The 24,866-nt window shown below is 38.9% G+C and overlaps 1 protein-coding gene and 1 long non-coding RNA gene across 6 annotated transcripts in view; one reads left to right on the top strand and one right to left on the bottom strand.

Moving 5' to 3' along the window:
- The window catches only part of LOC117229102 (uncharacterized), a 568,421-nt gene that overhangs the window by 484,643 nt on the left and 58,912 nt on the right, over positions 1–24,866 (top strand). For all 4 annotated transcript variants that reach the window (XM_033485265.2, XM_033485264.2, XM_076523851.1 and 1 more), the window contains exon 6: positions 20,419–20,640. In XM_033485265.2, the coding sequence (XP_033341156.2) occupies positions 20,419–20,640 (222 nt within the window). The remainder of the gene's footprint in view (positions 1–20,418; positions 20,641–24,866) is intronic.
- The window catches only part of LOC117229103 (uncharacterized), a 45,819-nt gene continuing 41,586 nt past the window's right edge, over positions 20,634–24,866 (bottom strand). The window contains exons 2-3 of one of the 2 annotated variants that reach the window (XR_004492475.2): positions 22,682–22,889; positions 20,634–20,727 (exon numbers count right to left, since the gene is read on the bottom strand). This is a non-coding gene — a long non-coding RNA (uncharacterized LOC117229103). Of the gene's footprint in view, positions 20,728–21,003; positions 21,291–22,681; positions 22,890–24,866 lie in introns of those variants that run through there. The other variant, XR_004492474.2, reaches the window with a different exon arrangement.

Genomic DNA, 24,866 nt, shown 5'->3' with positions numbered 1-24,866 from the left:
ATAACATTATCCACGAATTCTCCTAATGCTTTTACAGTTCCGTGTTCGACCTGCTCATTTTCGTCATAAACGACAGAAAATCCGCAGTCTAATCGTGTACCATTAATTAGGCACAGGAATGTGTTCGAAGTTAACTTGATTTTTCGAGGAGTTCCGCAAATTTTTATTCGCTCGAATTTCGAATCGTTATAACTTTCGAAACCCGCAGGAATTTTTAAAAACCGTTCCGACATAACTTTGTTCGGAATTATGAGCTCGCGTAAAAATTGTATCAATATTCTGCTGCGGAAGACAAAGTCGACAGTAACGATTGTTTTATATCTCGCCCGACGTACGAAATGCACCGAGCGCATTCCCTTCAACGGATTGCAATAACTGCGGCCAGTTAGCGCGAACAATTTGGAAACTTATCGAACTTATCTCGCGGAACCGAACGGAATAAAATGCGAATAAAGCGCGAAATGATTAAATAAACTAGCAGTTCTCCCGCGAATTCTCCGTTGACGCGAACGAAATCCGGTCGGAACGGTGGAAATTATTTCGTCGCCGGAAAAAATCTTTCGAACACCGAAGCTTCCGTCTGCTGTCCCGCGCGCGGAAGGCTTCACGGTACAAAAACCCCGAGCGATCCGATTGTTTCTATGGGAGAGAACGTTCCCGCCGAAATTCCGCGAACGTTTATTGCATATTTTTGTTCATATACACCCACTCCTTATTGAGCGGCGCACGATAGCTCGCCGCGACCAGCGAGAGCGACCATTGTTTCGCGGTCGACGCACGACGAGACTCCGTAAAGCGATTTTCGATTTGACACGATGAATGCAACCGATCGAACGCCTCTCGGAAAAAAAACAGCCGGAAACGCTCCCGGCGGAAGGTCCTGACCGACATGTCGGATGTGTCCCCGCGGGATTTGTGAACATTTTTGGTCCGCGATGCCGGGGCCCGCGTTTTATTCGATTCTTTTCTTCCGGTTTCTTCCGTAATCCCGCCTTTTTATTCCGCGGCATCGATTCCCAGCGAGTTTTAATGCGCTCGAACGGCTCAGAGGATCCTCGAGAGTGCAACGGATCACTCGATTCTTCCCGTTTAATCGTTCCAACAATTACATTCAATCTTTTCCACGATATATTCGCGTTATTTCCATATCTCGATACTTTATTCCCGCGGAATTCTTACGCGTTTCCACGGTCTTGCGTAATTGTAAATTTATTTACATTCGAGGCGGAGAACGTGTGCGATAAATTGCGAAATTTATCGAGCACAATGTCGACGAAGGCTGTAGAAAATTTAGGGTATCGACCGAGGACCGAGGCCATTAATTTCGTCAATTGTGTTTGGCCAGTATATAATTCTTGTCGAATAATTCGACGATGTGTGGAGGTTTAAATAAAGTTAATTAATTTGGACGACGATTGCCGAACAACTGGAATGAACGACATTATTTGTCCATCGTCTTCTGTATTTCTTTTTTCATTGAAATGCTTGAAATCCTTGCTCGTTATGCTCTCGTTCGATATCTGCAACTTAAGAACGTTCTTTAACCGTTGTTCGATTAATTCTTTATTCTAATAATAATTTTTTAATCGAATTAATTCCTTAATTCGAAAAAGGAAGAAATGGATAAACTGCGAAAGAACGCTTTATATTCTATCATCTTTATTCGATTCGATTATTGTCCCTACGAATTTCTGTACGAATAAATTCTTACGAAATAAATTTAACTTGCAAGTAAAATTTGTATCCGGACGAATTTTTATTCGGTTCAATATAACAATTATACATGGTATGCCAAAAATGTCTCGCAATCCGAAAGTGGCGGGTTTCTCGGGTCATTTAAAGCAACTTTTTCCTTTACAAAAATTTTCTCCGAGGCACCGTTAACGAGTTATTAACGAAAAACAGTGACCAATGAGAGGCGAGCTCGACTGGCGCGAGGCGACCGAGCCAATCAGCGGAACTGGGATTCGACCGCTGGCGCCGTCGGCTCGGCCGCCTCGCGCCAACTGAGCTGGGATTCAACCGCTCGACCGCTGGCGCCGTTGGCTCGGCCGCCTAGCGCCAGCCGAGCTCGCCTCTCATTGGTGACTGTTTTTCGTTAATAACTCATTAACGGTGCCTCGGAGAAAATTTTTGTAAAGGAAGAAGTTGCTTCAATTGACCCGAGGAACCCGCCACTTTCGGATTGCGAGACATTTTTGGGAAACCCTGTATATCGCATAATACCGTTTCGACGTTAACATGAATCGGCAAGTCCTGATATAGAGATCGTTTTAACAATCCCGTTTCGTACAACGGGTTAAACAGACGTTTCGCAGCTGCGCAACATTTGCATCGCCCGGCTCCGCCGACCTTGAACGGTATTACATTCTGTATAACACGGGTAAACAAACGTTTCGCAATCGGACGGCGTTGTACGCGTTGCCCGGAACATTAAATAAACGTCCGCGAACGGCTCGCGGCGTTGATATCTTGCGCAACAGCTCCGCTCCGAATGGTATTTAACAGCGGTCCGCGCTGATCATTTGATCTCGAGCAACAATTAAGTGTGAAGTTCATGCCGGTTAATCCGGCGGAAATTAATTGGTAAAGCATCGGGGAGCGCTTGCGATGTTTCGGTTGAACGCCGCGGATGCTTGGTGATCTTCAATGACGTCGAGAGACGGCCGGTATGCAGATTTAGCGATGCCAAATTGTTCGGCGCGCGGACCGGTGACGTTTCGCGAAATTAGGAACGCATACAAGTCAACAGACGAAAGGGCGCCCGGCTCGCATCAACAATGCGAAGCGCATCATAGTTGTATCACGTTGCAACGCGGCTACGCTGGCATAGTGTGCGCGCAACAACGCTGCACGCAATCTTTGCCGCTATTCGGAGATCGGCATAATTTTGTTCGAATGACGGATAAAGGATGATAATAGACGAATAACATTTTCTGCGGCATTATGGAATAAATATCAAATTCGATAAAAATTTATCTAGGTAAGAATTTATAAGAATGAGATTTGATTCGAATGAGAATTCATTTGAATATGAAGTTACGTGTTTGTTATTCGAATAGGAATTGATTTGAACTGGAATCGATTCGGAAAATAATCGATTTCGATAAAAGTTACAGAATATAGTGCATTTTATTTTCATGGTGCTTTCAATTTTTACAATCATTATCTTCTGTTTCAATTTCTGCGTACGATAGTTCGTTACTTTTTGGTGCAATAGAAATCATCGTGCATTTCAGGATTTATATTTACAACGTACATATGGTTAAACAATTACGTAAAAAACGGTCGACAATTATTGGCATTATTAATCGAATAATTTGACGATTTTTATTCGAATAGAGAATGAAGAATTATTCGCATAAATAGATCGAATAATTCGTTGCAAATTATGAATAAAAAAACGTAAAAAACGGTCGACAATTAGTGGCATTATCAATCGAATAATTTGACGATTTTTATTCGAATAGAGAATGAAGAATTATTCGAATAAATAGATCGAATAATTCGTTGCAAGCTATGAATAATTATTACTCGAATAAACCATTCGACTGCGAATATTTCGATCGAATAGATAAATGTCGATTTGAAACGATTCAATGATGTTCAACTCTTCTCGCCGTTATTACATTTTGCGAAAATCATTTTATCGGTACTCGCTCGAAGTAAACAATGATTTTGCGTAACCGCGTTATATTTTTCCTGTTACACTATCTTGTTTCGCCGGGAAATATCGATGATACACCGACGGTGCAGCATACTGAACGGTGCGCGTCGTTTTTTCTCCCCGGATGAATCATTTGACAATACCAATATTTTCCCTTCGGACTCGGTTCGGATAAACAAAGTCCAAGGACAAATTTGCGCAGACTTGTGCCAAATGTTAACGTTCGTTTATAAATCTCGATTTAGGGAAAACGAAATTTCGTGTGCATTTAGTCCGAAGCAGATTTCGCAGGTTTCGCAGGGAGCCTGGGTTCTTTGTCATGTTGTAAATCATTAGGATTTATTCTCTGCTATCGTAACACAGTTGTGAACTTTTCAAACACAAAACTGCACTTTTGCGAGAGAATAATGGTCATCTTCGTTCATCCTTATATCAAAGCATACCTAAAATTTCACTGTTTTGGTTCACTTTTTTGTTTTCTCTATAGTTAGATGTATTTATTTCTCTAGTTCGATCATGCATACGGAGAATTGTTAAACGTAATAACGAAGAGAATGACTGTACAGCAAAGTTGGTAATTATTCGAATCAAATTTTATTCGAGCAACATTTCGAATCAATTTTTCGAATGAAACTTTATTCGAAAGATCGGTCGAATAAAATTTTATTCGAATACAATTTTATCTGAATAATGTTTGGAATAAATCTTTTGAATAAAATTTTATTCGAACAACATCTCGAATCAATTTTTCGAGTAAAATTTTATTCGACCGATCTTTCGAATAAATGATTCGAATAATGATTTGAATAATGATTCGAATAAAGTTTTATTCGACTAATGATTCGAATAATGATTCGAATAAAGTTTTATTCGACTAATGATTCGAATAATGATTCGAATAAAGTTTTATTCGACTAATGATTCGAATAATGATTCGACTAATGATTCGATTAATGATTCGAATAACGTTTTATTCGATTAATGATTCGAATAATGATTCGAATAACGTTTTATTCGAATAATGATTCGAATAACGTTTTATTCGAATAATGATTCGAATAATGATTCGAACAACGATTCGAATAATGATTTGAATAATGACTCGAATAAAGTTTTATTCGACTAATGATTCGAATAATGATTCGAATAAAGTTTTATTCGACTAATGATTCGAATAATAATTCGAATAATGATTCGAATTACCTTTTATTCGAATAATGATTCGAATAATGATTCCAATAATATTTCGAAGAAATTCTACGAATAAAACAGCATTCCTTTTATTCGAATAAAATATATTCCAAACTCTGCTGTACAGTTGTCTTCAGTTCACTGCGAACAGCCGTACAGAATTTTAATTTCGCACAAAGGTCCACGGCGCATTCACAATCGACGTTCGTCCGACAGTCGCTACCATCGATCGCCAGCAAATTCATCGACAACCGTTTGGAGAACGTCATCAGAAATTTCAAAGAACCTACTAAGGGACTCGGACGAAAATCGACCTCCCGTAAACGGGATCGACCCTTTCCGTATTACAGGGTATCTTATTAGCACGGTAACAGCGACGTCGGGGCCAAGTGTTCCGCGAAATTTAGAGGGACTCCTCTGGCCTGCTAGGGTCTGTGACGATATTTCTCGCTGATGGGACATCGGGGAACAATAATTGCCCGGATAGAGCCGCCTCCCGTCTTCTCTTGACACCGTTCGAGCCTCTACCACCACGCACTGCCGGCCTCTCAATTCAGAAGAAACGATACACCGATGTCGATACTTCGCTGAGTACGGCCATCATGGAATCGTTCTGCTGCTTCCAACCTTTTCATAAATCATTTCGAGTGGCCTCGCTTTTAATTTCAGCCGTGACTAGCTTCTCCGAAATCATTTTCGTAGCAACTATAAATCTCGGGAAGTTGTACTCGATCGACGTAAAATCACGTCATTTTACACGACAATGAAGTTTTTGTTTTTGTCTTTTTTTTCAATTATGTTCGTCGCTGTCAGATTGACACAATGGTGAAACGTGAAGAGACATCATCCACGTTCTTTGTAGATGAATTTAAGAAAAATATCCTTACACTGTCACGAACTGTGTCATTCATCTAATCTAATATATTTAGAAAAAGTATTTATTGATTGGTTTTGAGCAGAGTCGGGCTAGAAGTAATCTGATTAATTGAGATAATGATTAACGATTATAACTCGTTTTTTAATATGACTGATTTATAATAACTTATATAATATGACTAATTTATAACAATTTATATGATGACTAATTTATAATAATTTATATAATATGACTGATTTAAAATGATTTATATAATATGACTGATTTATAATAATTTATATAATGTGACTAAATTTATAACAATTTATATAATATGACTGATTTAAAATAATTTATATAATATGACTAATTTATCATAACCAACTCTGGTTTTAGGGAATTATTTCGTTAGTACTTTTTCGCTCTTAATAATTTCACCAAAATAGAACAAGACAATTTTTGTTTCTTGTACATCTCAATTTTCATTGATTTATAGATATTGATATAGTATTGATAGAATACTTGCAAGAAATAAATCACATTTGTCTTTAGAAAGAGTAAATCACATTCGTATTTAGAAAGAATAATTCACATTTCCATTTAGAATAAATTACACTTGTATTTACAATAAATAAATGACACTCGTACTTAGAAGAATCGACATTCACATTTAGAAGAAATAAACAGCATTCGCGTTCAATAGATGCCGCATAAAATATTTGCGTGACTCGTTGTAACACTGCCACGAATTAAATAAATACAGTAACATAAACGTATTTCGCACACTCGTTACCGATCATACGTTTCCTACTTACATCCAGGCTGAATCTGTTGCGAGGCTGCAAGCCTTGTCGGCAAAACAGTTGCTAATACCCGCGGTTTCCAAGAGCTTTGCAGCCTCTCTAGATCGAAGAGGCGAAAGCCACACGTGCTGGCTATAAATTGCACGTTCTCATAATTATCTTAGCCCGCAGTGGTCGTTTGCCCTATCCGAAATCCTGGCGGACAACGGAGCGCGTCAGGTTATTACGATAGCTCGCGTGCGAAGCTAATAGCAATCGCGATACGCGTTGATTAGCTTTATCGTTCTCAACGCCTTCGCCGTGGCAATGACCGTTCTGATAATTAAGATAATTGCCCGCCAATTTGTGATTCGACACTAGAAACTGCGACAGCGAAGAACATTTTGTTACAGCGAGCTATGAAATATAAAATTTTATTAAATATAAATTATATATAAATATTAAATATTATTAAATATTATTATTATATAAATATTAAATATTATTAAATATTATTATTATATAAATATTAAATATTATTAAATATTATTATTATATAAATATTAAATATTATTAAATATTATTATTATATAAATATTAAATATAAATTATTAAATATAGAATTAACATTCGTGGTATAGTGATCGTGCGCGGGGAGAGTGATCTAGGTCGCATAACTTTTTCGATCTACCAATTGAAGCTTCATCAACGTCGAAACGAAGCGAAATCGTCCGCGGCCTTCGTTGATTGTTCGATTATGGACTTTGGATTTATTCGAACCGAATGTAGGAAATCTGTGCACCGATGATTGTAGTTATTAATCCATTGTCTATTTTCCTCCTTTTTCGATTTGGCTTTCCGGTATTCATTAGCAGAATCTCAGATTTGCTGGTTGCTGTGGAATCGCTATCCGGTTGCTTGATAGCTCGGGCAAAAAATTGCTCCAATAAGACAGCGACATGGCCGACTAATAAGGAATCAAGTTGGCTGTCATGTGCAGTCACATTGCAAGTTAGGCTCCATACTTGCCAGCCTGTTTGCGAGGGTAAAAGCACCCTACGGGTGTGTTCGGCGAGGGTGCTGGGCCAAGTAGAGCTCGTAATTAGCTAACACCTTCGCGGCTGTGCCACATCTTGAGGTTCGCGACACGCCAATCCTTTGATGTTGGAAATCGGGACGCTGAGATACGCGTGGTCCTGAAAAATGCCCGGCGCTGTATATAGTGGCTTCCACGTTCTCGATCGAATGGCTAATCGATTCGACGACGGTTACAGAGTTACGAGGATACTTGTCTCTCATGGCACGAAATCGTTCTTGCCGAAAAATTGCGAGTTATCGATATGTTGTTTTTGTCGAGTAAACTCGTCGAGAAGAAGTAGCAATACTTCGTCTTACGACGAGAAAACTCGCCATGAAGAAATGGCAGCATTTTGTGTTACGACGAGTAAACTCGTCAAGAAAAAAATATCAGTATCTTGTGTCACGACGAGTAAACTCGTCAAGAAGAAATGGCAGTATTTTCTGCTACGACGAGTAAACTCGTCAAGAAGAAATGGCAGTATTTTCTGCTACGACGAGTAAACTCGTCGTGAAGAAATGGCAGTGTTTTGTGTTACGAGTAAATTCGTGAAGACAAAATGGCAGTATTTTCTGCTACGACGAGTTAACTCGTCAAGAAGAAATTGGCAGTATTTGCTGCTACGACGAGTAAACTCGTCAAGAAAAAATGGCAGTATTTTGTGTTACGACGAGTAATCTCGTCATGACAAAATGTCAGTATTTTGTATTACGACGAATAAACTCGTCATGACAAAATGTCAGCATTTTATGTTATGACGAGTAAACTCGTCGAAAAGAAATGACTATATTTTGTGTTACGACGAGTAAACTCGTCGAAAAGAAATGACTATATTTTATGTCACGACGAGTAAACTCGTCGAGAAGAAATGACTATATTTTGTGTTACGACGAGTAAACTCGTCGAGAAGAAATGCCAATATTTTGGCAAATAAATAAGTCTAAATAAAAAAATCAAGTGGCATCGTTTTACAATTATAAAAATTAAGAAGGTTAAAGATAATACATAAGATTAGATTTAAAGATTAGATAAGATTCAAAGTAAAAGATAAAGTCGTTTTCATGGGAAATGATTGTAACGAGAACCGTACAAAATCTAAACAAACACGATCACGAGAGTTTTATGAGACAACGTATGCCAGTCGCTAATTTTGAAGACGAATATTTATTTCGCACGAAGATCTTCGTTATGTTAAATACTTGCACCATTTTTCCACTCGATGCCATAGTTATCTCAACGGTATGCACGAATGTCGAGTGGTAACCAGAATCTGGATTCCCCATGGAGATATCGAAATCACCCACCGAGGGTAATATGACAAAGGAAATGAGATGCATCTGCCATTGTTCCGGCAATGCCTCCCGTTACTGGCCATCGGTTCTCCGATGAGTGGCCCTGGCAATCGAGGATCAATGGACATTCAATTACAAAATTTACATCCTGTCCAGACCTCGAACCAGCGACGCGCAGCTCCAAAACATTATTCCTATTTCGGAGACTTCAAACAACGATATTCGTTCAATTTTACCTGGAACGTGCGAGCGTAATAATTAATTTTAAGTGCTTCGAAAATTTAGCTACCCATTTGGGCACCTCGTCGCTGCCAGTAATATCAGCAGCGGCCTACCCTTCTGTGAATAATTCAACTAATCGCATAATTCAATTTTCTACGTATGACATGCATAATAGTAAGATATTCCAGAATCACATTTCGCACGTTCATTCGATCTATTCTGCTTTATCTGACAGAATTTGTTGATCGTATTTCATAAAACGTGAAACATACTGCAAAATACGTGGATAAATAACCAAATATTATAATTAAAAATAATAGAACAAATGATAAAACTGGTGGATACATCGACAGAAAATGCAAATTCAACTTTCTTTTATAAAGATAAACTCACGTTATCTTTATTATTACAGTTTAATACGATTAATCTCGAAATAAATTTAAAGGAATTATAACAATTTCGTATCGATTTCTCGAATTTATTTAATTCATTCAATTTTTTGAAAGCAAAGGGGAGAGGGGAGATGTCCATTGCTCTGTAACATAAGCGAAATTTGTGTCGCACAAGCAACTTTTCTTACGAACACATCGTCCACCGTTTGTTTTCGCGAGCCCGATGGCAAAGTTGCACTTCAAACTCGGCCCGAAGCGCTGGTTAGCCGACTAAACAGATTTTTTTTTTTATAATTAGCAGTGCAGACAGGATCGCAAAGTGCTTCAAACCGTGTGGATTACAGAAGAACCCACTCCGTGGTTTCGAGAGGCTTTGAAAAGTAAATTGGGTCTCATTAGCCTCCGCGTTTGTTTTTCGAACAGCGCCATTGCAATTAACGGCTATCCTCGAATTCGGAATGTTGTTAACGCTCCGCGTGCGTACGGACCGTGATGATAAATTAATCGACGCGAGTTTCAAGACCGCGAGCTCAAGACGCCCCGTTGCGTCGAAACATCTCAAACTCGAACGAACAAATCGCTGCTTTAATCTAATGCTAAGACATTTAAAAAAAAAAGAAGGAAACATAATGTGGGAATATTCTACTATTTTACACAAAACAGTGTTATCTGGATAATGCAATCTTGACTTTAAATCAATTAAAAAATAAAAATTGATCTTTAAATGTATAAGGCGAAAGTATTAATCAGATTATCTGTTATACTCAGACATTTAAAAAAAAAGAAACATAATTTGGAAATATTCTACTATTTTACATGAAATAGTGTTATCTGGATAATGCAATATTGACATATCTTTAAATGTATAAGGCGAAAGTATTAATCAGCGTATCTGTTATAATCTAATACACAGACATTTATAAAAAAGGAAACATAATTTGGAAATATTCTACTATTTTACACAAAACAGTGTTATCTGGATAATGCAATCTTGACTTTAAATCAATTAAAAAATAAAAATTGATCTTTAAATGTATAAGGCGAAAGTATTAATCAGATTATCTGTTATACTCAGACATTTAAAAAAAAAGAAACATAATTTGGAAATATTCTACTATTTTACATGAAATAGTGTTATCTGGATAATGCAATATTAACATATCTTTAAATGTACAAGGCGAAAGTATTAATCAGCGTATCTGTTATAATCTAATATACAGACATTTATAAAAAAGGAAACATAATTTGGAAATATTCTACTATTTTACACGAAATAGTATTATCTGGAGAATGCAATACTGACATAACTTTAAATGTATAAGACGAAAGTATTAATCGCCTTATCACACCGTTCCATTTTTACGTTCTTCGTTGCGCACCTGGAGAGATATTGCGATATTAAAATATCTATATTTACATAGATTTTGTTTATTATAATCATTTATATCTGTATTCATATTTATTTCATTCTTTTTCAATATACATTAGGACAAAATTTAGTGAATAATGTCTCCCTTACTGACGCTCAGATTGCGCACAAAAATGGACAATTTGGGAAGAGGAGACACGATTATTCGAGCCTTGCAACTCGTTTTCATAATTGTCGTCAATCGATAGCCATAAGAATCGAGCCGATAGTCATAAAACAATCGTATCACCTTTCCCAAAATTGTCCATTTTTGCGGACAATCCGAGCGTCAATTAGAGAGACATCACTGTACAACGTATCACCATTTCCGAAAACCAAATGATTATCGTGGAAAATAAAGCTCTAAATCTCTCCTTGTTTTCCACAGACAATACGAACGATTCTTCTCGAATTATCTGTAAAAAATTGCACTTTCAATCGCGTCGTCTATTGATAATACAAACCGATAATACAAACCACTAAACAAAAAATGATACCTTTCGAATGGTCCGGAAAAGTCGGAATCCCGTGAAATAGCGAGAACAGTCTAGCCGAGGTCTGTGACAAAATTCCGCGCAAGAACCGGCAGTTCACCTACACCGATCCATTACCACCGACAGAGAAAAACATAGCGGCGACAGCCGGCGTGTCCAATCGAATACTTCTCGGCCGGGGAATGCATTACGTTATTGTCTCGCGTTACCGCAGAAAACTGCAGGACTTTTTATCGGATATCACACCGACGGGGAAACGGTGTGTCTCCCCCTCCCTTCTCCCACCACATTCGTCGAACACGTGTGTTTGCCGGGTGTGTCTTCGCAACGACCCCGCGCTATTTTCTCTGTTCCATTATCCGTGGACGTGCGGCTATAATGTATCCGGTTCGGTTGGAGGATCTCGTAGCGAACGCTGCCGAGCGCCAAAGCCGGGGTGTAACCTATTGTACTATCCCGGACCGCGAAATTGGTGTTAAATTGCAATTATTAATCGCGGCAAGTAAACTATTCGAGGCTGCCACTTCTGTTGTTCGTGGGACCCGCGGCACCACGGCCCTCCTATCCGCTTGGCTACCGGGCATCTCGTGGTCTCGTCGCCCCGTAATTTCGCGATCGTTGTCCTCGCCGTTTCGACCGGGATCGCCGTATTTGCGAGAGCCGGCCGATTTATTTCGTTAGTCCCCCTCTCCGTCCGGCATCGATTTCTGCCGGATTTCGACCGCGCTCGGTTCGACGATTTGTTCGAAACATTTTTCGCCGCCTGGTTTTACGCGAAATTCGGCCACTGGATACGCGGATACCGGGTCTCGAATTCCGGGTGTATCGGGGACATCATTATTAACCGAAAGAAAGAAAGCGTAGTTGACATATTCTTGAACTATTATGTAACGAAATGTTTCTGCGTACTCGAAATGTTTGTATTTGTTTGAAAATTGTTTAGGTTTATTTCGTCCTGGTGGAAATGTTCATAGAATTTTCAAATCTGTATTTTTGCTCGAATGGTCTTCTTTTATTGGTCTTGCATTTTCTATTTTTGCATTAACGGGTGCTTAAATGTACTATTTAACAGCATTGTGTAAATAAATGTATCTCGGACAGAAAAATAATATTTACAGCATTTATTCTTACGTGTTCTAGAATTAATATAGTAGATCCAGATAACGTGAAAAATACTAACGTCTGATCAAAATAAACTATTAAACTATTACCTAACAAAATATTTCTACGTATCCCAAATGTTTGCATTTGTTTGAAAATTGTTTAGGTTTATTTCGTCCTGGTGGAAATGTTCACAGAATTTTCAAATCTGTATTTTTGCTCGAATAGTCTTCTTTTATCGGTCTTGCATTTTCTATTTTTGCATTAACGGGTGCTTAAATGTATTATTTAACAGCATTGCGTAAATAAATGTATCTCGGACAGGAAAATAATATTTACAGCATTTATTCTTACGTGTTCTAGAATTAATATAGTAGATCCAGATAACGTGAAAAATACTAACGTCTGATCAAAATAAACTGTTAAACTATTACCTAACAAAATATTTCTACTTATTCGAAATGTTTGCATTTGTTCGAAAATTGTTTAGATTTATTTCATCCTGGTGGAAATGTTTTCAGAATTTACAAATCTGTATTTTTGCTCGAATAATCTTTTATTGGTCCTTCATTTCCTATTTTTGCATTAACGAGCGCTTAAATTTATTATTTAACAGCATTGTATAATTAAATGTATCTCGGACAGAAAAAATAATATTTATAAGACTTATTCCTATGTGTACTAAAATTAATATAGTAGATCCAGACAATGTGAAAAATACTAACGCTTAACCAAAATATAAATTGTCATCATTTCGTTGTTATATTGCTTCAAAATTGTTTAGATTTGTTTAGTGCAGTAACTGCAAGGAATGTTGAAAATACCAATATCTGACCAAAACATAAGTTATCATCACTTCGTTGTTATATTGCTTCAAAATTGTTTAGATTTGTTTAATGCAGTAGCTCCATGGAATGTTGAAAATACCAACGTCTGGATAAACTATAAATTATCATGATTCCGTTGTTATATTGTTTCAAAATTATTTAGATTTGTTTAATGCATTAGTTCCATGGAATGTTGAAAATACCAATATCTGACCAAAACATAAGTTATCATCATTTCGTTGTTATATTGCTTCAAAATTGTTTAAATTTATTTAGTGCAGTAGCTCCATGGAATATTGAAAATACCAATGTCTGATCAAAACATAACTTATCATCATTTCATTGTTATATTGTTTCAAAATTATTTAGATTTGTTTAGTGCAGTAACTCCAAGGAATGTTGAAAATACCAACGTCTGACCAAAACATAAATTATCATCATCTCGTTGTTATATTGCTCTAAAATTATTTAGATTTGTTTAATGCAGTAACTCCATGGAAGATTGAAAATACCAACGTCTGGATAAACTATAAATTATCATCATTTTAGACGCCCCCGCGTCTCCCTCATTTTCGTTCGTAATTCATTTTACGGCAGAGCAACCGAAATGAAACCTCTCCTTTCCTGCGAGTGCTATTCAACCAATCAACGCTCGAAGCAAAATTCACAGAATCCGTTTAATAGGAAAATAGAGAAAACGGTGGAGCAAGAAAACAAGAAAGAAATTAAAGCCTCCGGAAAAGATCTGTGCGCGCGATCGGTAAAACGTTAATTGGATGTTGCTTTTTACAACGTGCACTTTTATTATGCATTTCGATGTTCGTTCCACGTTTCAATTAATTTCCCTCGCGCCGAAATAAACGTCCGAAATTCTCGTAGCACGTTTTCCGTTCTCCTGCTATTTAACTCGAAAGAAACACGCGACCGCGTCTGTTCGTTCGTTTCGAATAGAGAACACTCGTATTTTCGCGATTCCAAAATTGAAACGAATAATTTCAATTCTTTCGAGCTGTTGGAGACACTCAGTACAACCGGTGAAGAGATTCTTTTTGAAATTTTAATTAGAGGGACAAATGGAAAATGAGAATCTCACGATTTCGAACATTTTTAATCGTCAAGCGGAGAACGCGAATTCAACACGTTGAACGCCCAGCGTGAATCGGTAGAGTTTCTCCCGGCGCCACGAAGCAAAAAAAAATTTACAAAAGACTATAACGTATTGTCCTGAGTGTCCAGAGTCACTCCAATTGGTTTACAATGTTTCAACGAATTCCATCGTAACTAATAAAACGTTATAATATATTGAAATATATTACAAATAAATTATATATATATATATATATATATATATATATATATATATATATATATATATTGTTATATTATAAATAAATTATATTAATATTGTAAATATATTATAATACGTTATAAAATTGAAATATAAGTATAATTTGTTAATATAAAACTGCGAAAACATAGCCGTCACCCAGATATGGATTACACTATATACAGGGTGTCCCAAAAATGTCTCGCAAAACGATAATGTTGGGTAGCTGAGGTCATTCTAAGTAACTTTTTCCTTTGCGAAAATGCAATCTGCGGCTTCGTTCACGAGTTATTAACGAAAAACACTGACCAATGAGAGGCGAGCTCGCCTAGCGCTTGGCGGCCGAGCCAATGAGCGCACGAAGCCCAGTTCCGCTCACTGGCTCGGCTGCCTTGCGCCAGCATATCCGACCTTTCATTGGTCACTCTTTTTCGTTAATAACTTGTAAACAAAACTGTGAATTGCATTTTCGCCAAGGACAAACTTACTTCAAATTACTTCAGGAACCTCCCATTCTCGGATTGCGAGACATTTTTGGGACACCCTGTACAGTATTTTATAGCAGAAACGAGAGAGAGAGAGAGAGAGAGAGAGAGAGAGAGAGACTAGAACATGTTTATGACAGAAAATGTCGAGTTATGGTAATCGAACGACGCGAACGATCGCGAACTGATTATCGCTTACCGATCGAAACGTTGAAAAAAATCGTTGAGAAATTTTCATTCGGGATCTATGATTACTGGTGGTCCGGATTTCATCGAATTTTTCAACGAGAAGCGATTAAGCACGCTCTAATTTCTCCCGGCACACTTCAACCACCATCAGGCGAAACGTTCTTCCATGGTAATTCACTTCTGTTCAAGAATTCCGGTTTTATTAAAATTTCTTATCCGTTCTAGACAGATTGATGGGGCACCTAAAAAAATACGATTTCCATAAATGCCTCTTTAGAGGGAGGGGGGCAGGGAGGAGGGGAAACTACCGAACGAGTTACTTTATCTTAGGATGCAGTATGATGGTGTAATAAAAGCTTAAGCGGCTCTCTCTCCTCGGACGGATAAAGGTTGTTCCTTTACATGGAGTACGAAATTTCAAGGATGCATATCGTCTCTACTGAAAGCCGTCTTTTATTACTTGGCCGAGTTTAATAAAATTCCGAAACGCCGGCTAATTTAACCGCGACGGTTTTCCTTTTTCTCTTTCAAAGCGGGAGAACTACACTCGATCTTCGCGAAACCCATTCAAGGATCAAGCGACCAAGTTTTTTTCCTCGGCTTTCCGGATTTCAGCGGTCACTTAAATTCCATCGGCGAGCTAAAAGTGTGCTCGAAGTTCGATGATTGGTCGACAAAAATTTGATCCCAGAGTCGCTCGATCGAACGGAAGGGACAGCTTTTCAAAAGAGCTTCAAACGGGAACGTCCGATTCTTCGGAAGAGCTCGTAACCGGACAAACGAATATTTTTATGCGAAATAAAACTATTCCTTATCAATTACCGAGCGAGCACGTCGCATAAACATTTATCTATTTCCACGAACAGCTTGGCATCGTGCAGCTTGATTTACAGAGCTTTCTTAAGCTCCTCCAGCCGGGTCTCTCCTGAAATCAGATCTCACCGGGGAGGGAAAGTAATAAAATTTATTCCCACAGTTAAATATTTCGGATTATTTGAACCGTTTCGTCGAACAATTCGACACATAAATAACGGACTAGAAAATTTATGACGAGCACACGAGCACAGATTTATGACTATTGTCTAAACCAGGACGAACGGACGGCCATAACCGGCGTGAAATTTCAAGCTCTTCCGATACTTTCCCGGAACTTTCCTAAAATTGCACTGCCGGCGGAAGTATTAACATTTATGTCACCGCTGAAATATTTCGGATTATCTTAACTATATTATCGAACAATCGAACGGGTAAATAACAAAGTACAGAATTCGTGGCGAGTTTATCGCGCGAACCGACTGCTGTATACAGCCAGAACGAACATTTCGCGAAATTAAGGCAGCATTCAATTATTATCGCACGGCTCCCGCGTTCTGTAATTAAATCTATAGTTAGCTAGTTGCGTGTACGACACCGAATGAAATTTACCCGGACGTTGCCTCGATGAAATAAACGGGAGAGGTAAGGGCGCCGCGTACGAAGTAAAAGCAACAATCCTGCTTTATTTTCTTTTGTTTTTTTTTTTATCCGACGCGGAGCTTACAAGCTCGTCGCTCTGTTTATTTTCGCGCGGATTTGCATCCGGCAAAACGGATTCCCGCGAGCCGCGCGGTGTCCCCGAAACTTGTAAGCGTTGCTCGCGAAGGACAAGACACGTGTAATATCCCGTGTAACACACGAGCGCGGTATTTTTCGAGGCGAGTCCCGGTTTCTACTTCGTCCCGGTGTTGTTTCTTCGCCCAGGACGTCGACAGCGTATTTTCGTTCGATGCGAAGGCCGTCGGAATCGCCTCTATGAATTTGTCGCCGCATATTTTTGCATTTTACAGGGGACAAGTTCGCCGACAAGTGGCAAAAACCGTGCCTCCCCCAGGAGAAATTCAACGGTGTCTGGAACTTCCGGTATCCGTGGACCGCCATTAGCCCGCGCCGATAACACGCCGCCGTGATTTCGGACTCTATCGCTAATGTAAACAGCGAACAATCAGAGAAAAGCTCCGCCGAAAATTCCAACTCAAATGTCAACTCCCGGAAAACGAGCTACCCGTTCCGCGGAAGAACGAATGAATTTCGTCCGAGAAGTCCGTGGAGATCTTCGCGAGAACTAGTTTCTTGTTTCTTTGACAGCCGAACGACGAACTTGCTCGACGAACGTATCCCCGAACACGCGCTCAGGGTGATCCGTCATTTTATTTGCTAATTTTTTCCAACCTTATTATGGTACTCCTTCTAAGCACGTCAGCTTTTTTGGGAGGAGATTACGAGTGATTATAAGTGATTAAATGATCATTACAAGCGATTATTGTTGTCATTATTAGACAGAGGATTTTTTTCAGCTTTTTTGGGAGGAGATTACGAGTGATTATAAGTGATTAAATGATCATTACAAGCGATTATTGTTGTCATTATTACACAGAGGATTTTTTTCAGCTTTTTTGGGAGGAGATTACGAGTGATTATAAGTGATTAAATGATCATTACAAGCGATTATTGTTGTCATTATTAGACAGAGGATTTTTTTCAGCTTTTTTGGGAGGAGATTACGAGTGATTATAAGTGATTAAATGATCATTACAAGCGATTATTGTTGTCATTATTAGACAGAGGATTTTTTCAGCTTTTTTGGGAGGAGATTACGAGTGATTATAAGTGATTAAATGATCATTACAAGCGATTATTGTTGTCATTATTAGACAGAGGATTTTTTTCAGCTTTTTTGGGAGGAGATTACGAGTGATTATAAGTGATTAAATGATCATTACAAGCGATTATTGTTGTCATTATTAGACAGAGGATTTTTATGCAAAGTAAAAATCGTCTACAATGATTTCAAGATAAAAGAGCTACGTAGACATTCGTTTCTTTTCGCGACAACATTAATCACTTGGAAATAATGGAACGACAGTTGTGTCGACTCTTTAACACTAAACCAACCGAGCAGTAATGACGACTAGCATGCATTAACTCGTAAGAGCGAAAAGATAGAATTCATTTGAATTTTGTAAAGTTTTAATTATGAGACTTGTATCAATAATATAATTCTATATATAATATAATTCTATAATTCTATAATTCTATAATAGAAGTCTCCAAAGTTCGTAGTATCGTAAAATAAAAAATCGGTCATTTTGATTGTGGTAGGTTCAGTGTTAAACAATTTTACTGTTTCGCAATGGATCAACGCGAATTTTTCCGATAAACGCATCAAATCCGCAGACAGGTAATTGTAAGTTTGATTTTCATTCACATTTCGTTCAAATGCAACGCGTCTTCTATAAAGTATATAATTCAATAAAGAATATAGAAGTGTACTCGTCGCGAAGAAATGACGACAATTTGTTTATGAGACGAGTACACCGATAAAAAAAGAAAACATCTAACCGGTTGAAAGTTCGCAATTTCAAAAATTTTAGCAAGCCTCGTTGTTCCGGCGTTCGCTGAAAGATTCGAAAACGAATGGCCGATAATTATCGTCGTTGCGCGCCGGATCATCGGCCGCAATAATTCGCTGTTTGTTTTAATTAATGCCGGGAACATTTCGATCGATGTATCGTTCTTATCAGCGGCACTCAGACCCAGCTGGAAATATTCGTTTGTCAGTGTTATTCGAGACACGTTGCACAACGCGTCAATGGAAGGCCTTGATTTGGTGTCTACGTGCTTATCCGCGTGAAATGCGATTGCATACTCGATACGAGGTATCGATACCCCGGCCTGTATATACCGCAGCCGAACATACGCGCGGCTGGAAATAAATCGGCCACTGTCGGAATGTAGAATGAGGGATCTTATCGGTCGAACAACACCGAGCCGGCTACGCGCCGCCGTCCGCCTTTCCACGCGGTGTTAAAGATCCCGTTTCAGATTTCGCTTCCAATTAATCGTTCTAATTAGAACCGTCTTCTATCCCGCGCCGGAAATTTCTGCATTCGGCAAAAACTTCATTAATCACCGGGAAACCTGGAGAGAAACGAATGTCACGTGAAATATCCGCTGCACGGATTCCGCATATTCACCGGCAGGACTTGTAAATTTACTTCTTATATAGGGACACACACTTACATACATACATATATGCATATACAAATACGTCTCCTTCATGTATAATATGTTACGGCCATGCAAATGTGCATAAATGTCGACAGTATACCTAATTTATTTTAATTAATTTATTTGCTTGTTATTAGAAACGTGATTTTGAATATTTCCTTTAGAATTACAGCAAACTTATTTATATTATATTTTAATTAAATAAACTTATTTATATTATATTTTAATTAAATAAATAGAAAACGCGATTCTCGAGATGGAATATCCTCTGTTTCTATTATTAAGAATATATTGTTAAGGATATATTAATATATATAATATATATTAGAGTATATATACGTATATATTCTTAATATATTCTTAATAATATATCCTTAATAATAGAAACAGAAAATATTCCATCTCGAGAATCACGTTTTCTATTTATTTAATTAAAAAGGAAATTGCAATTTCTGTTTGCTGTAATTCTAAAGAAAATATTCGGTATCACGTTATATATACATACAGTATACATACATATGTTGTTTTATATACAATATATATATGAAGAATATATTATTAAGAATAATGCTGTCTTTTAATTACTTTTTTAAAAATATTCTCTCGATACACATCGATAGCTGTTGTATTAATTAATCATTACGTAATGTAATTAGTACGATTCTATCAGTATATTTAATTAATTTTCCTTAAGAGAGCACACACGTATACTGACTCGATGCAGAATTCCGATACAGTCCAATTTAATTTCCAAAATGTAAATGTCCTACTTCGCCGAACAATTCGCAACCTTAACAATCGATATTTGCCACAATTTCGCGCGAACTAACAATTGCAACGCGGCGAGAATTATTGCTGTTCTTCTATTAACCGCAGTTTCTGAAATATCAACGTACCGTTCCATTTTACATTCGCTGCAATCAACATCGAGCAGACTCCATTGCCGTGCACGCTCTTGTTACACGGCAACGATACCAATTGTTCCTGCCGCGTGATTTTTCGGCGCAATTTCCCCGCACGTTAGACGGTAAATAATCCACGGTTGTGTTCCGTATTTCAGTGCCGAGGGCAGTGTTAAGAGAGCAGTACGAGGGCGACGTCGAGCCAGATGAAATCGATCTGATTCACGAGTTCGAGGAGGGCTTCGACAGGGCAGATTTCAGGGCTGAATTCAGCCCGAGTCCGAACCTCGAAGGGCCGCAACCGCAGCCAAGGGATAACGTCTCCCGAAATTTCCCAACGGCCAGCTCATCGCCGCCACGTGCACGAACAAACAACGACGGTGAGTAGCAGCGTATCGGCAACGTTGATTCCTCTTCTCGAACCTGTTCACGGCGAACCGATCCGTGGAGGATACCACTCGCGTTCCCTACGAATGAGTTACATTGAAACCATCTTGACACGAATCGATTGCTTACCGAAGAATAATTCCTCACGACCCGATTCGATTTCTCTGCGAATTATACAGGGTGTCCCAAAAATGTCTCGCAATTCGGAAACAGCGGGTTCCTCGGATCATTTGAAGCAACTTCTTCCTTTACAAAAATTTTCTCCGAGGCATCGTTAACGAGTTATTAACAAAACAACAGTGACCAATAAGAATCGAGTACGGCTGACGCGAGGCGGCCCAGCCAAGCAGCGCGCGGAGCCCAGTTCCGCTCATTGGCTCGGTCGCCTCGCGCCAGCCGAGCTCGTCTCTCATTGGTCACTGTTGTTTTGTTAATAACTCGTTAACGGTGCCTTGGAGAAAATTTTTGTAAAGGAAAAAGTTGCTTCGAATGACCTGAAGAACCCGCCACTTTCGGATTGCGAGACATTTTTGGACACCCTGTATATCCGACGATGCTCCGTGAAAAATTCGACGCGCTATTTTGCATTCCGACTTTTGGTATTTTAGCTCGTCGCTGTTCAACTCTTTGGGGCACAGGATTTCTGTAAATAAAATAGAGACGTCGCGTTTCAAATTAAACGAAATTGGTATGTTTTTATCAACAAAGGAATCGCATAATATAAAAGCACAATAAAAATAATGCTAACGTGTTTTACGCGACAAGAGCAGGTTTATTGAAATTTCTCGCCACGTTTGTTATAATTTCTATTAAAATCTGTTATCACTTTCTTCACTTAAATTACAGTAAATTCTCCGCAGTTGTCCTTCGACTTGTGCAAGGAGCTTCGTGAAAAATGGAGCCTTGCGCCCCGTTTTTATAGTATAAAAACGAGCCGCAAGGCTCGAATAATCGTTCCTTCTCTTCCCAAAATTGTCCAGGTTTGTTTAGAAGTTGAAGAACAATTTCAGAGAATTTACTGTATTTCCCCACGAAATTGTCTTTCAGTAATTCTAGCAATTTTAACACTATGCCGTCCGCAGATCTTAGATATGATTCTTTTGTTCGACGCCGGCGTAATAGCTAGGAAATTATAGATTTTAAATAAAATTACGAAGATGACGATAATATAAATTCCTAAAATTAAGATATGTCATCCAAGAATTTTCCTACTTAATTCTTAGTCAAATAAGCACAATGCTACAGTTAGTTTGCTGCCTTTTAACACCCAAGAAATATAGTTTAAATGTTATTTCAATTTTTTAAAATGACACCAAAGTGTTACCACCGGCATACAACAGATAGGTTTTGCATGGCACCAGCGCGTTGCCACCGGACGGCATAGCGTTAAGACGAAAAAAGGGAGACCGGCCATTTTGTCGGGCATGCTGGACTCTCGGTGTTAACGTCGCGTTTTTTCTGTTCGGTCAAGTATTATCTTAGTGTCCACGAATGGCCACATCGGCGCGCATTATCATCGACACGCAGACCCTCAGATATTAAACCGACCAAAATTCGTTCATTCATGCAAGTTTAATAACGCCATTAACGTTGTCCTCTGTTACACGCTGATCGTTAAAATGATCGTCTGCGTGGCCCGGCCATCACGCAGAATCAAATACCACCGCAGAACGTACCGCGATATCCTGGCCGAATTAGTAGTCGGTTAAACGAAATCGCATTATACAGTTCAATAATATTTCATTGACTTCGACGCGGTTACTTGGCATTAGCTGTATTATAGAAATTAATTGTGCCGCGTTACCGCGCGGACCGCGGACAAGTTAAAGGTCGCCGAAATTAATGCGCGATTATGCAACGTGGCGAGAGAGGAATCCGTTTCGATTATAACGATTAAACGGCGTCGAACGACTTGCGCAAATTGACGGGTAAATTGTAAACTTTCCCTGAAAAACGAATGTTCGACGCGGCGGAAATCGAAACGGGGGAAAAAATGCAGAAGGAAGGAATCGATGATCGAAAAAGTTCGATTACTTGTCACCGTGGAACGTGAGTGGTAACCCTTCGACCTTCGAGGTCACGGCTGCTTCCGGTCAGTTCCCCAAATCCCGCATGCACGCTTTGCTCTGCTTCTCCGGTTTCGCATCGCGTTCAATCTGCACTGACACATGATGTCCGCGTGTAAACGTGTCCAGCATTAGCAGGCCAGAATCGTTAGCCGCCCTCCATATCTGCATCAATGCTGGAACGTAATTAAGGTTAATGCAACATCGATATCGTCGATATATTCTAACTTTATACGCTTCGTAAACGATGTAACCACCCCCCCCCCCTCCTCGATCGTGAAAGAATTTATCGTCCTTTCGAACAACAGCGCGATATGAAATTTTCGTAGAAAAATTTTCGCAACGATGAAATTAATTGCTTGAGAAACGCGATTAGTAGATCGCGGTTTTTCAGTGCGAAGGAAAAATTGTCTGGATTTATTTTAAGATGCAAGAGCTACGGAAATGCTAGTTATTTCCTTTTTTAACAGTTTTAAGCAATCGAGATGAACGCAATAGCGTTTTTAAGGTCTTCGAACGCGGTTCCCCTTCGGTTATGTTCATTCGTTTTTGTCGTGAATGCATAAAAATTCGCAGTCCACTGTTCGAGTGGTTAACTCGACTAATGTAAATTAATGTCAACATATAATTATTGTGGCATCGATACGATCAAATTCTATTGTAATCCACTTTGGTATATTTAATTTGAATCCTTAATGTTCCTTCGATGTTCTGAACTTCGTTTTTTACTATACATTAGAAGAAATCAAATTAGAAGCGACAAGAAGGAGATCGGAAGAAAATGAAGAATGAAAGAAACAAGAGACGGAGAAGTTGTTTAAAAACAAGTAAAATGGAACTATATATATATTTTACTATTCTGGTGCCGCAATAATTCTTCACAATCATTTCGTTACCCTATCCCAAGTTATTGTTGGAAAAGTGCAATTTTTCACATTATTTATTATATTCAATCTATATATGTACGTTATATATATTTTGGAACCAAAATCGAGCATTTTTTTCATTAGTGGATCCATCTCCGAATGTGTGATTAATGTTTCTTGAAGCTTGAGCTGCGCTATCGAGTATCAATCAATTATATATTATATTATACTATATTATATAGCTATCTATCAATTTGAACTCGTACCAAAGAACTAGATGTAAATCGCGTTTTGTTTCCATCTGCTTTCGGAGAAAAATCAAATAAAAATAGGATACAAACACGAACAAATTTTACGAAATGACAGTAAGAAGAATACCTTTAAAATTTATAAATAAAAATATCGAGCGCGCATTACAATGAACCTCTCTCAATCGCAGCTGAACACAGACTAAACAAGACCGCCCGTTTCATAGTTTCCGACCTAATAAATATCAAAAGCAACGACTAAAAAAAGAAGAAAATCTATTCGAACTTGCACACACGTTTGCAAAGCTGCCCTACTACTAACACGGCAATCGATGTCCAAAAGTTCGTACAAACAAGAAGCGTTGGTACGGACGCGAACGACGATTTTTCGCTAGAACGGTAGTAGCATTCGACTAATCGCGGTGCATTACGTGTGCGTCGAAGCGCAACTCTTACGGCTGATCCGTAGGTCTAGAATGCAACTGGCGCGTCGACCGCCTTCCAGTCTCGGCTAATAACGCTACGGCGGTTTACCTGATGCTAATAGGAAATCGATACCGACGGATTTGTAAACCGAGGCGCGCGTCGTGTTGCGGCCGCAGAAAATAGGTACGTTGATCCAGTGCGGACGCGACGGAACGCGATGCGATGCGATGCGATGCAACTGTACGCAACGTTGCGCAACCGAACGCAGCGCGGCGCGACCGAACGCTACGCGATGCAACGCGATGCAACGCGGTGCAACGCGGCGCCGGTTGTTGCTCGACGCGTGCTACAGCTCCTAGAATCCGGACAACGATCGGAAACGATGAACTGCCCGCGATGTTCCAATAATTTCCGCCATTGTTTGCCCTCGGGCATGCAGTCGGACGTCCGGGCACAAAGGAACGTACGAACATCGCTCTCTCTCTCCTTCTCTCTCTCCCTCTTTCTTTCTCACGCGCATACAGTCTCTCTCTTTCTCATCATATGCAATCTCTCTTTCTCTCTTTCTCTTTTTCTTTCTCACATACACACAATATCTCTCTCTCTTTCTCTC

This window comes from Megalopta genalis, chromosome 7, assembly GCF_051020955.1.
Source record: "Megalopta genalis isolate 19385.01 chromosome 7, iyMegGena1_principal, whole genome shotgun sequence".
In the NCBI taxonomy this organism is placed as follows: domain Eukaryota; kingdom Metazoa; phylum Arthropoda; class Insecta; order Hymenoptera; family Halictidae; genus Megalopta; species Megalopta genalis.
This window is presented reverse-complemented; position numbering and strand designations above follow the sequence as displayed.